Below are 17388 nucleotides of genomic sequence, written 5' to 3'. Positions count from 1 at the left end.
CCAGACTATATACCCCTTATCACCTTCACCTACACCTAGTATGCCTGAATACCACGCCTGACCAGGAGAGACAACAACCCCACATACAAACCTCCTAGCATCTAACATCACTTTCCTGGCCACAACCCTTAATTGGCAAGTAACCACCCTATACTGTAAGTATATAATAGTCTCATGTCTCACGTCTTCAGATCGCACATAAAGGGTTCTCTCACCCCAACACATCTTTCGCATCTATTGGTTTAGAATAGTATTTTGTGAGGTACTTGTCAACACATCTGTTACCACTAAATAAGTATCACTAGATTTACCTTAAAAATTTTTATGTAGTTATATTTGTTAGGTTCAACTTTTAAATAAGTTGCTTTAAGTTTATATTGCTTTGTCAAATTATTGCTTCTCTAAGAAAGATGACACGGAGTCAGGTATGTCTGTATCACAGTTCTCAGCATAATGGACTGCTGCCTTTACTTCTTTCAAAGGCCTTTTATAGGCAATTATACAAACAATAGCATCAGCACAATCCCCACAAAGGGCAAGGGTAAACAACAACAGGAGTCACCTGGGCTACGAACACAAGCTTCAACACCATGGCAATACAGTTACAAGAAAACAAAAGCAGCTTCAATCGAGTTCAACAGCCAAAAAGTTACATTCATAACAGATTTACACGTAGGCATTATATTAAGTGAGAACTCTAAATTAAATCCCTGACCTTATCAATTTCCCCCTTTGACATCATCCTCTCCTTCCCCCTGGGTCCTCATGAATAAGTTCTAGTCAGTTTTTCCCCAGAGTCCTTTCCCTGACCGCGAGTTGTCAGAGTGGTAGAACCCATCCCCCTAGGTATTACCAACATCTTAAAATTCAAGAAGAGGAGTTTTATAGGAGTAGGGTGATGTCAATACACATTTATCGGTATGCCCTGTCTATTCTCCTAATTTTCCTATTTATTTTCCTGTATACACATATATTCGTGATTGTAAGTGATATTAATATTAGAATAATAATTACCATTGGACTTAACAACCAGTGAAAGGTATTGGTTGCTGTAGAAGACATTCCACTAAATATATCCCACCAATGTGGTGCAGTATCCTGTTGTATCTGTGAGGAAAGATGCACTAGTCTACCTTTGTCAATAATTGCGGATACAAGGTTATTTTGTAGGGTATGTTCTAGTGTTTCTATGTGTTGGCTTAACAACTCTGATTGTTCCAAAACCTGTTTTAGTGGGTCTAAAGAAATTATAAAGGGTGTAGTGTCAGTGAGATTATGTACCTCATAGACTGAAGAGAATATCTTATCGGCGTCTGGTTCAAAAAGATAGGTGTCGTTACCCCATTGTAATATTTTAATCTTTTTTATACATCCCGCAAACGGCGCCGATTTATTTAATGCTGACATGGTGCGGTTATCATTAGTAATGATACAAATATGCTGGGGTCCTATTTCTATTAATCTATTGTTCACATTTATCGGTGTTCTTTGCATTTTGCATATGCTAGTTTGGTATTTTAACAAGCAAGGTTCATATACTGGGGAACTTTTGCCACATACCATTCCCTTATTAGTTCCTTCACATAGAGTTAAATCATGGGTTCTGTTTCCTTTATCTACATGTTTCCCATATATTTCTGGATACCAAAACTCGTCTTTAATTACTAGTGGCATGACCACTATTTTACACATTTCCATTACATCTGCTACCCAGTATGCTTCAAACCTTCCTACACACCATTTCTCCTCACATTCTATCTTATCCCCTTTTACTTGGAACCATACACCATCGTCAGTTAGACCTTTAAAATATTTCATCCAGGTATGATAATTTCCCAACTGTAGTTCTGTTCTGGCCCTATTTATTTGTATATGATAGGATAAGAGGTTAAAAGAGCACTGTGTGAAATTTACAAACTGTTGACTTTGATTCCACAGCTGGAGCTCTGCTCCTATAGTGTGATTTATTAACCCTCCCAAAAATTGTAATAGGGGTATTTCTTGCAGTTGGGATTCAAAAGTGGTGGGTAACCATTTGCTTGTGATAGTCAAACTGTCAGCTATGTGTCCCCCTTCATGCTTCCATCTGTTGTTCATTTCTTCTATTTCGACCGAGTTTAAAACTCCCATTCCTGTACCTGTTAATCCCAATAGAGTATCATACCATTCTCGCTTATACCTACACTCCGGTATTGGGGGAAAGGTGATATTGAATTTTATTTTTGTTTTCTGTTGTGATGTCGATACATTTATGCAAGTGTTTGGTACGGGTGTTAATATGGAAGATTCAATTATTGGCGTTACTTCTTCCTCCATTTGTATGTGAAATCCATAGGCCTCTGCATTCCAATACCACCCATCATTTCTCTCTTCCCTCCACCAAGAGGCACAGAGGAAAGTACTTGATTGATTAACGGTAATATCTGTTAGATTAAACATCCCTTCTGATATATTTTCTCCCCCTGCTTTATGGACTAATATTTGGTACATTTGTCCTACTACCCGTTCCCGTGCTTGTTTCCATGTCTGTGAAAGGGATATTTTATGGCACCTATGATTTTTACTGTTATTGAAAGGAAAGCGCATATTGTCATTCCACTGGAAAGTTATAGTTACTTCTGAGAGTGGGTCTGCCTGTATCCATGCAATACCTACATCTATATGAAATGGTCGCCTGTGTCCTTTAACAGTGTAATTACCTACATCATAATACTTATTCATCTCATATCCTGAATCATTTGCTACTTTAGGATCATATATAACCCATTTAAAATTTGCTGTTTCCTCTACCTCAATTACATCAATACCAGGAGTCCATGCATGTATTTGTAAAACAACAATTTTCAACAGGAAATATGTAAGTAGATATTTCATCATGTTGTTTTCTCTGGTTGTTTCTTGCAGTGTGATGCGTGTATCCAGGTAGGCTTTCCTTCCAGCTTTACTGAGGTGGCCGTGGTCAGAAGCACTTGATAAGGACCTTCAAACCTTGGCTCCAATGTCTTTCTGGTGTGTTTCTTTACATATACATAATCCCCTGGTAGCAGAGTATGTGTACCTGCTATTGAATTAGGGTCTGGAAGAGAAGAATACACACTTTTGTGGATCTTAGTTAGACGTTGTTGTAATTGTATTACATATGCAGTCAAACTATCACATTGCAATTGCATACTCTGTGGAAAGTATAGACCTAATCTAGGTGCACTACCAAAAAGTATCTCATATGGGATAATCCTGTTTTTCCTGTTGGAGTGTACCTTATAGAGAATAAAGCCAAAGGCAGACATTCAGGCCATGGCTTGTTTAACTCCTGCATGGCTTTTTGTATTTTTAACTTTATTGTCCAATTTACTCTCTCCACTGATCCCGAACTCTGTGGGTGGTAAGGGGTGTGAAAACTTTGTTGAACCCCTAACATGGTCATCACATTCTGCATGATTTCTCCTGTAAAGTGTGTCCCCCTATCTGATTCTATGGTTTTAGGAAGACCAAACCTAGGTATTAACTCAGTGATCAGTTTCTTAGCTGTGGCTTTAGCTGTAGCCGATTTTACTGGATAACTTTCGGGCCAACCTGAGAATAAATCGATACACACGAGGACAAATTCAAAGGGGCCGCTCTTAGGCATTTGTATGTAATCAATTTGCAGTCTCTGGAAGGGGTATTGGGCCCGGACCTGGTGTTTTCGTGGGGTTTTTACTCTCTGTCCTGGGGTATTCAGGAGACAGATTTGGCAGGCTGCACAGTAGTTTCTCGCAGTGCTACTGAATCCAGGGGCGAGCCATCCTTGGTTCACAATCCTATACATGGAATTGGAACTGACGTGTGTGGGTAGGTGAACTGCCGCTGCCATTGCTGGGTACAGAGAGGCAGGTAGGCATATTTTGCCCCCTTCCCTCCATACATTGTCAAGGTCTGGTGCTGCTCCCATTCTGACCCACTTATCTTTCTCGCTCTCCCCTGCTTGCTCCTGTAATTTACTCAGCTGCTGCCATGTTGGTTCTGGGATACTCACCTCTACCGCTGCTAAGGTCTCAGGGCTTCCTTCCCCTAGAGCTGCCTGTTTTGCAGTCAAATCTGCAAATGCATTTCCTTTTGCCTCAATTGTTTTTGCGCTCGTGTGTGCCGCTATCCTCATGATGGCCACTCGTTTAACCTTTTGAAGATTGTTCAGGACTCTCTTAATCCCTTCTCCATGTTTTACAGGTGTACCTGCTGCTGTCAGATAACCTCTAGCCCTCCATATGTGGCCATAATCGTGCGCTACACCATAAGCGTAGGCAGAGTCAGTGTAAATATTCCCTTCTCGTTCTTTTAAGTATTCTAGGGCTTGTTCTAAAGCTTTTAATTCTGCTTCCTGTGCTGACATGTGGGCTGGTAAAGCCTGTGCTTCAATTACCTGCGTATCAGTTACTACGGCATAACCTGTGTGATATTTACCCTTGTCATCAGCAAACCTGCTACCATCTATGTACAAAGTGTGCTCAGCGTTTAAAATCGGTGTATCTGTAACATGAGGGAATCCCATTGTCTCCTGTTCCATGAGCTGAAAACAATCGTGTTCATCTACTTCTTTAAACAAAAGAGTGTCAGGTACCTCATTTCCTTTCTCACTAGTACTATTAGTACTATCATTCCCCCTTGCCAAATCTGGTGACTGAAGAGGCAAAAAGGTGGCCAAATTTAAGGTTGTACAGCTCTGAAAAGTGACATTTGGAGGTAAAAGTAAAGTACACTGTAACCTTAATTGCCTAGCCATGGAAATGTGTTTAGGCTGTACCTGAGACAAGATTGCATGTATGTCATGTGTGGTATGCACTACAACTGGATTGTCTAGAACAATCTCTGATGACTTATCTATGATAATTGACACCGCAGCTACCGCCCGTACACAGGACGGTGAACCTCTAGATACTGGATCTAATGCTGCTGAAAAGTAAGCGATTGGTCTTTGTTTTACATGTGCCTGTGTCAGAACACCTGTGGCGTGTCCAGTGATCTCAGCAACATATAGATTGAATTTCTATTATTTAGTATAATCCGGAATACCAATGGCCGGGGCAGAAATCAATAGCTTTTTCAAAGTGATAAACGACTCATAAGCTACTTCTGTAAGCACATACGGTACAATTTTCAAACAATCGTATAATGGCTGCATCAAAGCGCTAGCATGTGGTATCCATTGTCTACAATATGACACGATACCTAAAAACATACGCAATTGTTTGAAATTCCGTGGGGTAACATTCCCTTTATCACTTGAACCCTCTCCTCAGTGAGATGTCTCGTACCCTGTGATATACAATGTCCCAGAAAGATAACTTTTTCCTGACACATTTGTAATTTGTTCCTATTAACCTTGCAACCCTTTTCTACTAGAAATCGCAACAAATTAAGGGTGGTATCCAAACAAGTTTCCTTGTCCGGGCAGCATAACAATAAATCATCCACATATTGCAGCAATACACAAGAATCTGGTGGTACCCATTCTCCCAACACCGTTTGCAATGCTTGCGAATACAAGGTAGGTGAGTGCGCCATACCCTGAGGTAGGCGTCTCCAGGTTAGTTGCCGATTTTTTATTGTAAATGCGAACCATGGTTGGCATTCTTCAGCAAGTGCGACAGAAAAGAAAGCATTCGCTAAATCTATAACCGTAAAGTAAATACTAGTTGAGGGTATTTGTGACAGTAACGTATGTGGATTGGGTACTACAGGTGTCATTGGCGCTAGTATTTTGTTGATTGCTCTGAGGTCTTGGACCATCCTATACTTAACCGGACTACCGGCTATCGTTTTCTTTTTAACCGGGTACAAAGGAGTATTTGCCAGCGATTTTACTTCTTTTAAAACTCCACTTTTTAAGAAGGATTGGACCTGCATTTCAATAGCCGCCTCTTGGGGTGCACTGAGTGGATACTGTTTTTGTTGGGGTAGCACTGCTCCTGGAATCAGCTGTAGGGTAACCGGAGGTACGGGCAAAAGTCCAACATCAGCTGGATGCTTTTCCCATAGTTCTTCCGGAAGGGATGACAAGACCTGATCCAAATCTGGAGGTGGTGGACCAGACAGTTCCGATTCCTCCTCCAGATATTGTATCAGGTTACACATCTCCATGTGTTCTTGATCATCGCTTATAGCTAAGGTGACAGTGCCATCGGGGTGATAGGTAATGTTAGCTCCTATTTTCTGCAAAATGTCAGCTCCTAGCAAATTAGTGGGGGCTCCTCTAGATACCAGAAAACATGAAAGGAACATATGGTTCCCTACTTTAACTTTTAAGGGTTTTGTGAGCGGGGCGTCTGCTAAAATGCCATCATATCCAGTTATTAACAAAGTGTCAGGTGATTCTTGCTCAGGGAGTAGTTCAGAATCAGAAAGTAACGAACGTGAAGCGCCTGTATCTACTAAACAAGAGATTTTCTTATTACCAACCGTTATAGTAGTCTTAAGCATCTTAGTTTTGGATCTTTCTAAAACCGGAGCGAGTCATGCTCGTGGACCATCTCCCTGCCGCCTAACATCACCATTATTGCTGTCCCTGGGCCAGTTCCTCCTCTGATTAACTGGGTAATCAACGCCCTCCTTTCCCTCATCTTGTATTCTCTTTCTGCAGTGGCGTCTGATGTGGCCAGTCTTGTTACAGTAATAACAAGTAAGGGGTTTGCGATAGGAACCTCTGCTTGGTTCTTGGGAATCTACAACCGTATTGATGGCCGGATGTTTTCGACTTCTGTTTTCTGCTAAGTCTGCTTCTATACCTTGTGCCTTTTGTAACAACGACCCTCTATTTCTAATTGCCCTCCACTCTGGTGTGCAGGCTTTCAGTTTTTCACTTATCTGTGGAATTAATCCTTCCATAAACTGTCTGTTGAAGGTTCGGATTGTAAGTGGCAGTGCTAAATCCATTCCCTCGTCTGCCATCATACTTTCCATTGATAAGTAAAAGTCTGATACCGTCTGCCCTGGCAGTTGTTTCATGGGTGAAGTGGATCCCCTCTCTTGCTGTTTTGCCTGACAAAAAGCGTTTAACAAAACAAGAAAAGGCTCCCTTGAGCCGATATGCCTGACATGTCCGTCTTGCAGATTGCCGTCTGCATCAGCTACTTCCACAGGTCTATGCGGACCTATCTCTGTGATACACTGATTGAACATGGTTAGGGTCATTTTATGTCTACACAAATCTTCCCCGTCCTGCCAAGCCGCTCTATGTGTATTCATTAACTGGGTCACAAATCTACTAAAAGCAGCCGGCTTGGCTACTGGATCTGGGGCGTTCTGAATTAGAGCTATGAGTGTGTCTGCCGACCATGGTTTCCAGGTATGTATGGCCACGTTGCGATTAACCAAGGCTGGCGCATTTGCATGGTCTGGATGCCCATGTTGGAGATTTGGTAATGTTACCGTTCGTGTGGTGACGTGTACTGGGGCTAGAGGTTCCGGGTGAGGTTTTTGCGCCCCACAACGTACACATTCTTGTGCCCATTCGGGGTTTTGTGATCCACAAACCTGGCAAACCCATCCTCTACCCTCAAGTACAGGATATAACCCTGACTTATGTGAATTTTTCTCTATATCAGTGTATGGGGGTGGGATGGTTGTAGTAATATTATTTAAGGCTTCAACATTTTTTGTTCTTCTATCTTTCATATCCCAACCATCACAATCTGGATTATATTTCCACCCCTCTTCTTTTGCTCTATTTGAAACCTTAATTAAGCATTGAACCTGACTCATCCATTGCTTCTCTAACACCTCTCCTTGTCTGTCTCTTTTTATTTCACTCCATACATCCGGGTCTAAGCCCGCTGCTCCTTTCACCTTAAATTTACGAAGGACATCCTTTAAGTCCTGTGCTTCGGTTTTCCCATAAATGTTCTTAATTATCTGTGGCACCGTATAGTGCGCCACAATTCCCTGACGGGGTTTTGTGTTCCTCTGGCCCATTCTGACAGTCCAGCCTAGGTAGCGTTTTGGGACACTTAGTGTACAATATAAAACACTTAACCAAGTTACACTAGTTCCTCGTTGCCTTTTCCTCCTAGGATGCCAGAATACTAAAAACCTCTCCTAAATGAGATTCTTGAAACCGAATTACTTTATATGCTAGTCAACTGACAAAATTTTTATGATCAGACTGACGACTACAACATATACAAGCATTCCTTGAAGTGACCAGGTATCCGACTAGATCTCCGGGCTTTATGGAGACCTCATTCCCCTCCCGTATCTGTGAATCCCTCTCATACACTCTTATCCCTGTTTTATGGAGCAGACAGGGCTTATACGTTCAACCCGTCTATGGTTTATGAGTTAGATGTGAGGTTAAGCATAAGCGTCAGACCCCCAAGCTCACAAGCCCTCAAGTTCCCAATCATGTGAGGTAAGGCGCATTCCGTTGCTTAGTTCGGCAATCCCCTTCTAACTCATACCATCCTTGACAAGGCTCATTCACTTTCTCAACAAGACAGACAGACAACAAAACAACAAATAATTCCAGCAATATAAACCACAATATGCAGTAATTCTAGACTCACCACTACAGAGGCTGGTGTTTTAAAACCAGGAGAACCATAACTGACAGAACGGATAGGCACAAATCAGGGGAGCACAGAATATAAGAAAAATAAAGCTTTTTCTTACCTGGCCAGGTTTTTTGATCTGTGGTTCCCGGAATGCCTGTCCTTTCGTTCTGTCAGCGTAGCTCAGCCACCTCTTGTAGCAACTTGGTGGGTCCCTGTTCGGGCGCCAAAAATGTTAGGTTCAACTTTTAAATAAGTTGCTTTAAGTTTATATTGCTTTGTCAAATTATTGCTTCTCTAAGAAAGATGACACGGAGTCAGGTATGTCTGTATCACAGTTCTCAGCATAATGGACTGCTGCCTTTACTTCTTTCAAAGGCCTTTTATAGGCAATTATACAAACAATAGCATCAGCACAATCCCCACAAAGGGCAAGGGTAAACAACAACAGGAGTCACCTGGGCTACGAACACAAGCTTCAACACCATGGCAATACAGTTACAAGAAAACAAAAGCAACTTCAATCGAGTTCAACAGCCAAAAAGTTACATTCATAACAGATTTACATGTAGGCATTATATTAAGTGAGAACTCTAAATTAAATCCCTGACCTTATCATATTTTTTGATTGCTATGTTCTACATGTATTGAGCTGTTTTCCTGTAACCATATTATCCTGCAATGATTTTCTCACCATCTCCTCTTCCTTACAACAGATTTTCTTTATCCTCTAACATAAGATTTTTAATCCTCCACAGCGGGACTATGTTAGTCTCAACTGGTCCTCCTAATCCCCCCCCATTCAGCAGATTCATTGAATCTCTGACCTCCTTTTTATCTCCAGGTAAGGTAGCTGGTCTATCTCCACCTCTGGTTTTATCCTTTCCCCACCATCGCAATGCACCCTCACCCACATTCACACTACTACCCACTCCCTTCCCCTTCCCTTTGGATACTTCCTTCCATCCCCCCACCCCCCTCACCTCTCTCCTCTCACCCTCTCCTCTATTAGCCCTCCTCTCACCCTATAGGGCCTGAACCTACACCACAAATCCCCCCCTGTACCAGACAATCTTAATTCACATTAAATGCCACACAACACAATGCCTTACAAAGCATCAGAGACTCCTCTCATGGTTAAACTTCTCTCCCTAAACGTTAAGAGATTAAACATCCCTGAAAAACGCTCACAGGTGCTCTCCACAATGAAAAACCGTAAAGCAGATATAATATACTTACAAGAAACTCTTTTCAGAACCAATTGCATGCCCAAGCTTGGTAACGCCCACTATCCTAGACCCTTCCACGCCTCAAACCCTCTCTCCAAGTCAAAGGGAGTCTCTATTTTAACAGCGAAACACTGTCCTTTAGATATAACGGACTCCCTGGTGGATCCCGGAGGCCGTTATCTCTTCCTCAAAGGACACCTTGGGAACAGGCCAGTTACTCTGGCCAACATGTACTGTGAAACAAGTAACTTTCTTCCGTAAAATCACATCCCTTCTATCCTCATTTCAATCTGGGATACTGACTTCAATGTCCCCCTCAACCCCATTATGGACTCTTTCACAGGCACTTCCCCCCTACCTTCCAAGCTTTACACCAGATACATTCTCAAATCCATGATCTACTACTTTATGAAACATGGTGCACCCTGCACCTGAAAGAAAAAGATTACTCTTACTTCTCAGCCCCGCACAACAGATACTCCAAATGACTTTTTCCTAACCCAACAGGACCTGACTCTCTTAACCAAAGCCACGATCAAACCCATGTTCCTATCGGATCATCATCATCCGATATCCATCCTTCTAACCTTCCCTGAGACGGTTGAAAAATCAAAATTATGGCGTCTCGATGCCTCACTTCTGACAGATAAAGCTAATCTAGAACACACACACTCTTGCCTCAGATCCTTTTTTCAAACAAACAACACCCCTGACGTACACCCTTTAACTCAATGGGAAGCACACAAATGCACTATCAAAGGAGTACTCCTAACCCTAGCCGCCAAATGCAAACAACAGAAACAAGAGCACATACGAAAACTAACTAACCAAATTAGAAATCTAGAAGCGTCCCATAAAAAAGACTCAGGCCCTACTGTCAGAAACAATGAAATCAGGCCAAAACAGAAGTTAAATCACACTTGTTAAATAATAAAAGTAAAAAGAACAAACGTAGTTAAAACATAGCCAAAGTTCAGTAACCGGAACGGATAGTCAGCCAAGCCAGAAGTCAGGGATCAATGTAGTGGAACAGCAAGCAGGATCTGGAGCCAGAAGGGATGTCAGCAAAGCAAGTCTTGAACTCCTTGATCCTTCGCAGGAGATAGTTTCTGTGATGTTGACCAAGGCGAAGGCAGAGATCCTCTGGACTGGATGGCTTAAGTAGGCAAGACTGACGAGCAGGATATCATCAACAGCTGAGTAACTGTGCAGAGATAGGAGCTGGCAATTAGTTGACAGCTGAGCGGCCAGCTCAGAGAAGGAAGGGCTGAGCCCAGCCCTGACACCTACAAACCTTACAAGAACTCACACAAGTTAGATCTCTTTTACTAGCAACAAAGATTTACAGTAGCCGCATGTTTTGAACAATACTATTCTAAATTATATAGTCTAACCCATTTGAAACAGCCTCTAGATCCTTTAACACCCAGAGCCACGCTCATCAGAGACTTTCTGAAACAGTATTCCCCTAGCCCTCTGCCTCAAAATATAGTTCAATCTCTGGAAGTTCCTGTCTCAGCGGAAGAACTAACAAGTGATCAAACAAATGAAGGGCAGGAAAGAGCCCTGGTCCAGATGGCTTCACAGCTGCATACTATAAAACGTTTACGAGTACTCCTACCACTCCCTTTCTTTTCGAAAATTTTCCCCCGCCCAACTTCTTTTACACCACATTACCCAGATGCTCTTATTATAGATTTCTAGCTATGCACATGCTAAATGCAGCTAAGTTATGTATCCCAGTTTTGTATCCTAAGCTTGGTAACGCCCCCTTTCCTAGAGCCTTCCACCCCTTAAACGGGGCAAAACACAAGCTTCCTCAATTAAAGAATGGTTTCAGAGAATCAACAAAATTGCTGAAATGGAGGAGCTTGTAGCCATCTCTCATGACAATATCTCCAAACTACCCGCCCACTGGGCTTGTTGGTACCACTTTAAAACTACCTCCAACTAAGTTGAATCAATAACCCCACTCTCTTGATAGGTAAGGATGAATGGGTTGAAGACCACGGTCAGGTTGGAGGCATACGCCCCCCCTGTCTTGATCAATCCCCCTCTTATCCCTCATTTTCTACATCTCTACATCCCTTACTTAAAGTTACATCCTGTCAGGGCTGGGCTTCTCTGACCTGGCCGCTCAGCTGTCGGCTAATTGCCAGTTCCTATCTCTCCACATTTACTCAGCTGTTGATATCCTGCTTGTCAGTCCTGCCTACTTAAGCCATCCAGCCCAGAGGATCTCTGCCTTCGCCTTAGTCAACATCACAGCAGGGCTGATCCCAGGCGGGGTGCAGTGCACCTGAGCGCCAGAGAGGTGGGGACGCTGAAGCGCCAGAGTGCTCCCCTCCCTCCTCCTCCTCTTTGTCCAGGGGCGACTCCCTCCGCTTGTCACCGCGGCTGCTGTATTTTTCTGTGTGGAGAGAGACCAGCCACACAGTGACATCGCTGGGGGACGGTCCATGCCTGACATGTTCTCCTCCTCTGTCTCTCACTCCCGCCCAAACCTGTCTTCATCTGCTCTCCACCGCGGCTGCACACTGTCCTCTCCTCACTAGCTGCCGCCCGGGTGTTTTTATGTACACTAATGGAGAGAGGGTGTTTCTACTAAAAGAGGGGGGGTCTGTCCTGGGGGTCTGTACTAATGGAGGGGGGGTCTGTACTAATGGAGGGGGGGCGGTTTGTCCTGGGGGGGTCTGTACTAGTGGAGGGTGGGCTTTGTCCTGGGGGGGCTGTACTAATGGAGGAGGGGCTTTGTTCTGGGGGGGTCTGTACTAATGGAGGGGGGTTTGTCCTGGGGGTCTGTACTAATGGAGGGGAGCTTTGTCCTGGGGCATCTGTACTAATGGAGAGGGGGGGCAGTTTGTCCTGGGGGTCTGTACTAGTAGAGGGGGGCTTTGTCCTGGGGGCGTCTGTACTAATGGAGGGGGGGCTTTGTCCTGGGGGGTCTGTATTAATGGAGGGGGGTTGTCCTGGGGGATCTGTACTAATGGGGGGGTGGTTTGTCCTGGGGGGTCTTTACTAATGGAGGGGGGCTTTGTCCTGGGGGGGTCTGTAGTTATGGAGGGGGGGCTTTGTCCTGGGGGAGTCTGTACTAATGGAGGGGGGTTTGTCCTGGGGGTCTGTACTAATGGAGGGGGGCTTTGTCCTGGGGGGGTCTGTACTAATGGAGGGGGGACTTTGTCCTGGGAGGGTCTGTACTAATGGACGGGGGTTGTCCTGGGGGTCTGTACTAATGGAGGGGGGCTTTGTCCTGGGGGGTCTGTACTAATGGAGGGGGGTTTGTCCGGGGGGGTCTGTACTAATGTAAGGGGGGGTTTGTCCTGGGAGGTCTATACTAATGGAGGGGGGTTTGTCCTGGGGAGGTCTGTACTAATGGAGGGGCGGTTTGTCCCATGGGGGTCTGTACTAATGGAGGGGGGTTTGTCTTGGGGGTCTGTACGAATGGAGGGGGGTGGTTTTTCCTGGGGGTCTGTACTAATGGAGGGGGGCTTTGTCCTGGGGGCATCTGTACTAATGGAGAGGGGGGGCAGTTTGTCCTGGGGATCTGTACTAGTGGAGGGGGGCTTTGTCCTGGGGGGTCTGTACTAATGGAGGGGGGTTGTCCTGGGGGATCTGTACTAATGGAGGGGGGCTTTGTCCTGGGGGGTCTGTACTAATGGAGGGGGGTTGTCCTGGGGGATCTGTACTAATGGAGGGGGGCTTTGTCCTGGGGGGTCTGTACTAATGGAGGGGGGCTTTGTCCTGGGGGGTCTGTAGTAATGGAGGGGGGCTTTGTCCTGGGGGTCTGTACTAATGGAGGGGGGTTTGTCCTGGGGGGTCTGTACTAATGGAGGGGGGTGGTTTGTCCTGGGGGTCTGTACTAGTGGAGGGGGGGGCTTTGTCCTGGGGGGGTCTGTACTAATGGAGGGGAGACTTTGTCCTGGGAGGGTCTGTACTAATGGAGGGGGGGTTTGTCCTGGGGGGTCTGTACTAATGTAGGGGGGTTGTCCTGGGGGTTCTGTACTAATGGTGGGGGGTTTATCCTGGGGGGGTTTGTACTAATGGAGGGGCGGTTTGTTCCACGGGGGTCTGTACTAATGGGGGGGGTTTGTCCTAGGGGTCTGTACGACTGGAGGGGGGTGGTTTGTCCTGGGGATCTGTACTAGTGGAGGGGGGCTTTGTCCTGGGGGTCTGTACTAATGGAGGGGGGCTTTGTCCTGGGGTCTGTACTAATGGAGGGGGGTTGTCCTGGGGGTCTGTACTAATAGAGGGGGGCTTTGTCCTGGGGGGTCTGTACTAATGGAGGGGGGATTTGTCCTGGGGGGTCTGTACTAATGGAAGGGGGTTTTGTCCTGGGGGTCTGTACTAATGGAGGGGGCTTTGTCCTGGGGTCTGTACTAATGGAGGGGGGTTGTCCTGGGGGTCTGTACTAATAGAGGGAGGCTTTGTCCTGGGGGGGTCTGTACTAATGGAGGGCGGGATTTGTCCTGGGGGGTCTGTACTAATGGAAGGGGGCAGTTTGTCCTGGGGTCTGTACTAGTGGAGGGGGGCTTTTTCCTGGGGGCGTCTGTACTAATGGAGGGGGGCTTTGTCCTGGGGGGTCTGTACTAATGGAGGGGGGGTTGTCCTGGGGGATCTGTACTAATGGGGGTGTGATTTGTCCTGGGGGGTCTGTACTAATGGAGGGGGGCTTTGTCCTGGGGGGGTCTGTAGTAATGGAGCGGGGGCTTTGTCCCGGGGGGGTCTGTACTAATGGAGGGAGGGTGAAGTTGGCAAATTGGGCTTAAGACTTTTTAGGCACAATAATTACTATGTTTGTGTTTAAAAATTCTGGTTTATTGAACATTTTAAAAAATAGAGAGTAAAAAGGGGAGACAGACAGAGTTCAGTTCATGATCACACAGTTTTACAAGTTATACACTCCATACATAGCTAAATGGTTATACAAAACAGTTAAAGCAATATTTGGAGATAGGAACTCTATTCAATATAGTTACATTGCGTTGAACCAGAAGCTATGCGGTGGTAACAATCAAATTCTGTATTTGCTCGACATGTTGCGTGCCGCATGCGCTTCTTCAGGAGCACAGAACTGAATACTGTAATGAACAACATAATCGCAGTAAATAATTCATCCTAGTATGTTATAATAGACTATAGTTAGGTCAAAAATAGAATGATATAGTAAATAACAGAGAAGCTGCCCGTAAGGCCTGATGGGATGTATCCGACCCACGCATGACCCAGCGGAAATCAAACACTGTGGGGACGTATGTAACATAGTAGAATAGTAATAGTGGATAAGTGTGTATTTAGCTCCAACAAGGTTAAGACTACTGAGTGGTTAAATGGGGATGAAAATTAGTTTAACAATAATATAAGCAGTCTATATGCCCATATACTGTAATTTGGAAAAGGAAGAGGGGGGAAGGAATTGGGGGGGGAGGAGAGAGGCGGAGGGAAACAAGGTGTATGTGATATTCACGTTACGTTGAGATATGAGATTAATTGATTAGGGTAAATGATTAACATATATTAGGGATAGACTGGTTATGCAGATATCATTGTACAGTATATTGTATTATATTAAATTAAAGAATTACAGATAAATGTAGATGTTTATGTATAATGTCATAGAATGCTCCCTAGTGTTACGTATTTACAGTAGTAGTTATATTTAAAATACAGTACACTTACCCTAAAAGACTTTAAACTGTGTTTAGTCGTGGCAGTAAATTCTTAAAGCGGAGCTCCACCCGATTTTCCTACACTAACTGCAGCTGATTACCGCAATGTCCTAATGACAAAACGGCACTTTTTTTTTTTTTTACAGCCTTTACCTTTGTTCTTGAAGCTGTCTTTGTTTTCTGCAGGAAGCACAGGCTGCGGTTAGGGGCGTGTCTGGAGCAGCTAATTACTCACTTCCTGTAAGCCGCACTGGCTCCTGGGAGCTTGTGTCATTGTTCCCAGGAGTCAGTGCGGCTGCCTGTTGCAAGAGTTATCGAGAGACTTCCATAGTGGGAGTGACGTCATTACGACAGGCACGTTCGTAGGGCAGTTCCAAAACCGCCATTGTAATCGAGGGAAAACAGGTAATACTGTCCAGTATACATGGTCAGTATTACCTGAACACACGTGTGAGAAGGACAATCGGAGGACAGGCTGCAGAAATTGGAAGCTAAACCTTCATATACTACCACAAAAAGGTGAGTCTCAGTAATGTTAGAATAATTGTATTTTTAGTAATGAAATGTAAACTGCTAAGTGTATTTTATTTAGTATTCCAGCATTTGAACGTGTTAGTAATGTTTTTTGTTTATGTTAATAATCGCAGCACATGTAAGTTTTAAACAGTATATTTTCCTTTATTTTTTTTTTTTATTGGATATTTGTAATAATCTGCGATTAGTGTGTAGTCTGATTTTTTTTTATTATTACATTTTGTAATAGTCACTAATTATTTTTCTTTAAATTTTTTTTTTTTTTTTTTTTTTATTAAACGCTAAATTATAAAAATTATGTATATATATGACTATTTTTTTTACACCGAACTTTTTTATAGAATATAAATTTTCTAACTTGGATATTTTTTTTGTTATATTTACATTTTTATGTTAGTTTATTTAATTAAAAAAAGTTTCAATCATTTATATGTTACTGCTGTATATGAATTTTATTTTATTAGAATAAGATTTTAATTCTGTTATTTTCTGATAAATCTGACATTATAGTATCTATTTAATTTTTATTTTGTTTCCTTAGATTGTATATTTTGATTGAACGTTAAGCGTAAAGAAGAAATTTAATATACATCAACGCTAGCTGCATTACATTTCAAGGTATGTAAAATATAAAAATTTATTATATGATTTTTTTGAATTAAATGTTACTTTTATATTAAATTAAATGTATATAATTTTTATTTATCTCAATAAGGAATTAAGTGAGGTACTAACGTTAATTTTTTTTTTAAGAAAAAAGAGATATTGAAGATCTTGTATCGGACATCTCGGGTAGCGGATCCTTTGAGTTTATTACAGGTAATGTATTAAATTTATAATTATTTTCAAATTATCTATATATTTTTATATATATCTATATATGTCTATATAGCTCTATAGATATCTCAATTATGAAGCATTTACAAAAAATGTTTTTATATATATATATATATTTATATATATATATATATATATATATATATATATATATAATATATATATATATATATATATATATATATATATACATACATTTTTATTACTATTTGATCAACATGTATCTGTAAAATTTCTTTCTTTTATTGTCATTAATTTATGTGTCTATATTTTTTTCCATAGATTGAAAAGACAAGTGGATTTGATTTTTCAAAACCATGCCAAAATTGAACTTGATGTAAAAAATAAATGTTATCATATGTTTTTTTTATGTAATCTATCCCTCCTCCTTACTATGCTCTTCAGTTTTACCTCTCTCACTCCCTTACACTGTTCCTTCATTCTCTCTCTCTCTCTCTCTCTCTCTCTCTCTCTCTCTCTCTCTCTCTCTCTCTCTCTCTCTCCCTGTCTCTTTTTCTCTCTCTCTCTCTCTCCCTGTCTCTTTTTCTCTCTCTCTCTCTTTCTCTCTCTCTCTCTCTCCCCCTCCCTCTCTCTCTCCCC

The 17388-nt window shown here is 42.8% G+C and overlaps 1 protein-coding gene across 2 annotated transcripts in view; it reads right to left on the bottom strand.

The window, feature by feature from the left end:
* Positions 1 to 410: 410 nt before the first annotated feature.
* The window catches only part of LOC141114556 (polycomb group RING finger protein 2-like), a 333247-nt gene continuing 316269 nt past the window's right edge, over positions 411 to 17388 (bottom strand). Inside the window, exon 10 of one of the 2 annotated variants that reach the window (XM_073608321.1) lies at positions 411 to 3076. In XM_073608321.1, the coding sequence (XP_073464422.1) occupies positions 3062 to 3076 (15 nt within the window). In that variant the 3' untranslated portion in view covers positions 411 to 3061. Of the gene's footprint in view, positions 3077 to 14488; positions 14830 to 17388 lie in introns of those variants that run through there. The other variant, XM_073608320.1, reaches the window with a different exon arrangement.

The sequence above is a fragment of the Aquarana catesbeiana genome, linkage group LG12 (assembly GCF_042186555.1).
Source record: "Aquarana catesbeiana isolate 2022-GZ linkage group LG12, ASM4218655v1, whole genome shotgun sequence".
NCBI lineage: Eukaryota > Metazoa > Chordata > Amphibia > Anura > Ranidae > Aquarana > Aquarana catesbeiana.
Note: the sequence above shows the minus strand (reverse complement) of the source record. Positions and strands in the feature narration are given on the sequence as shown.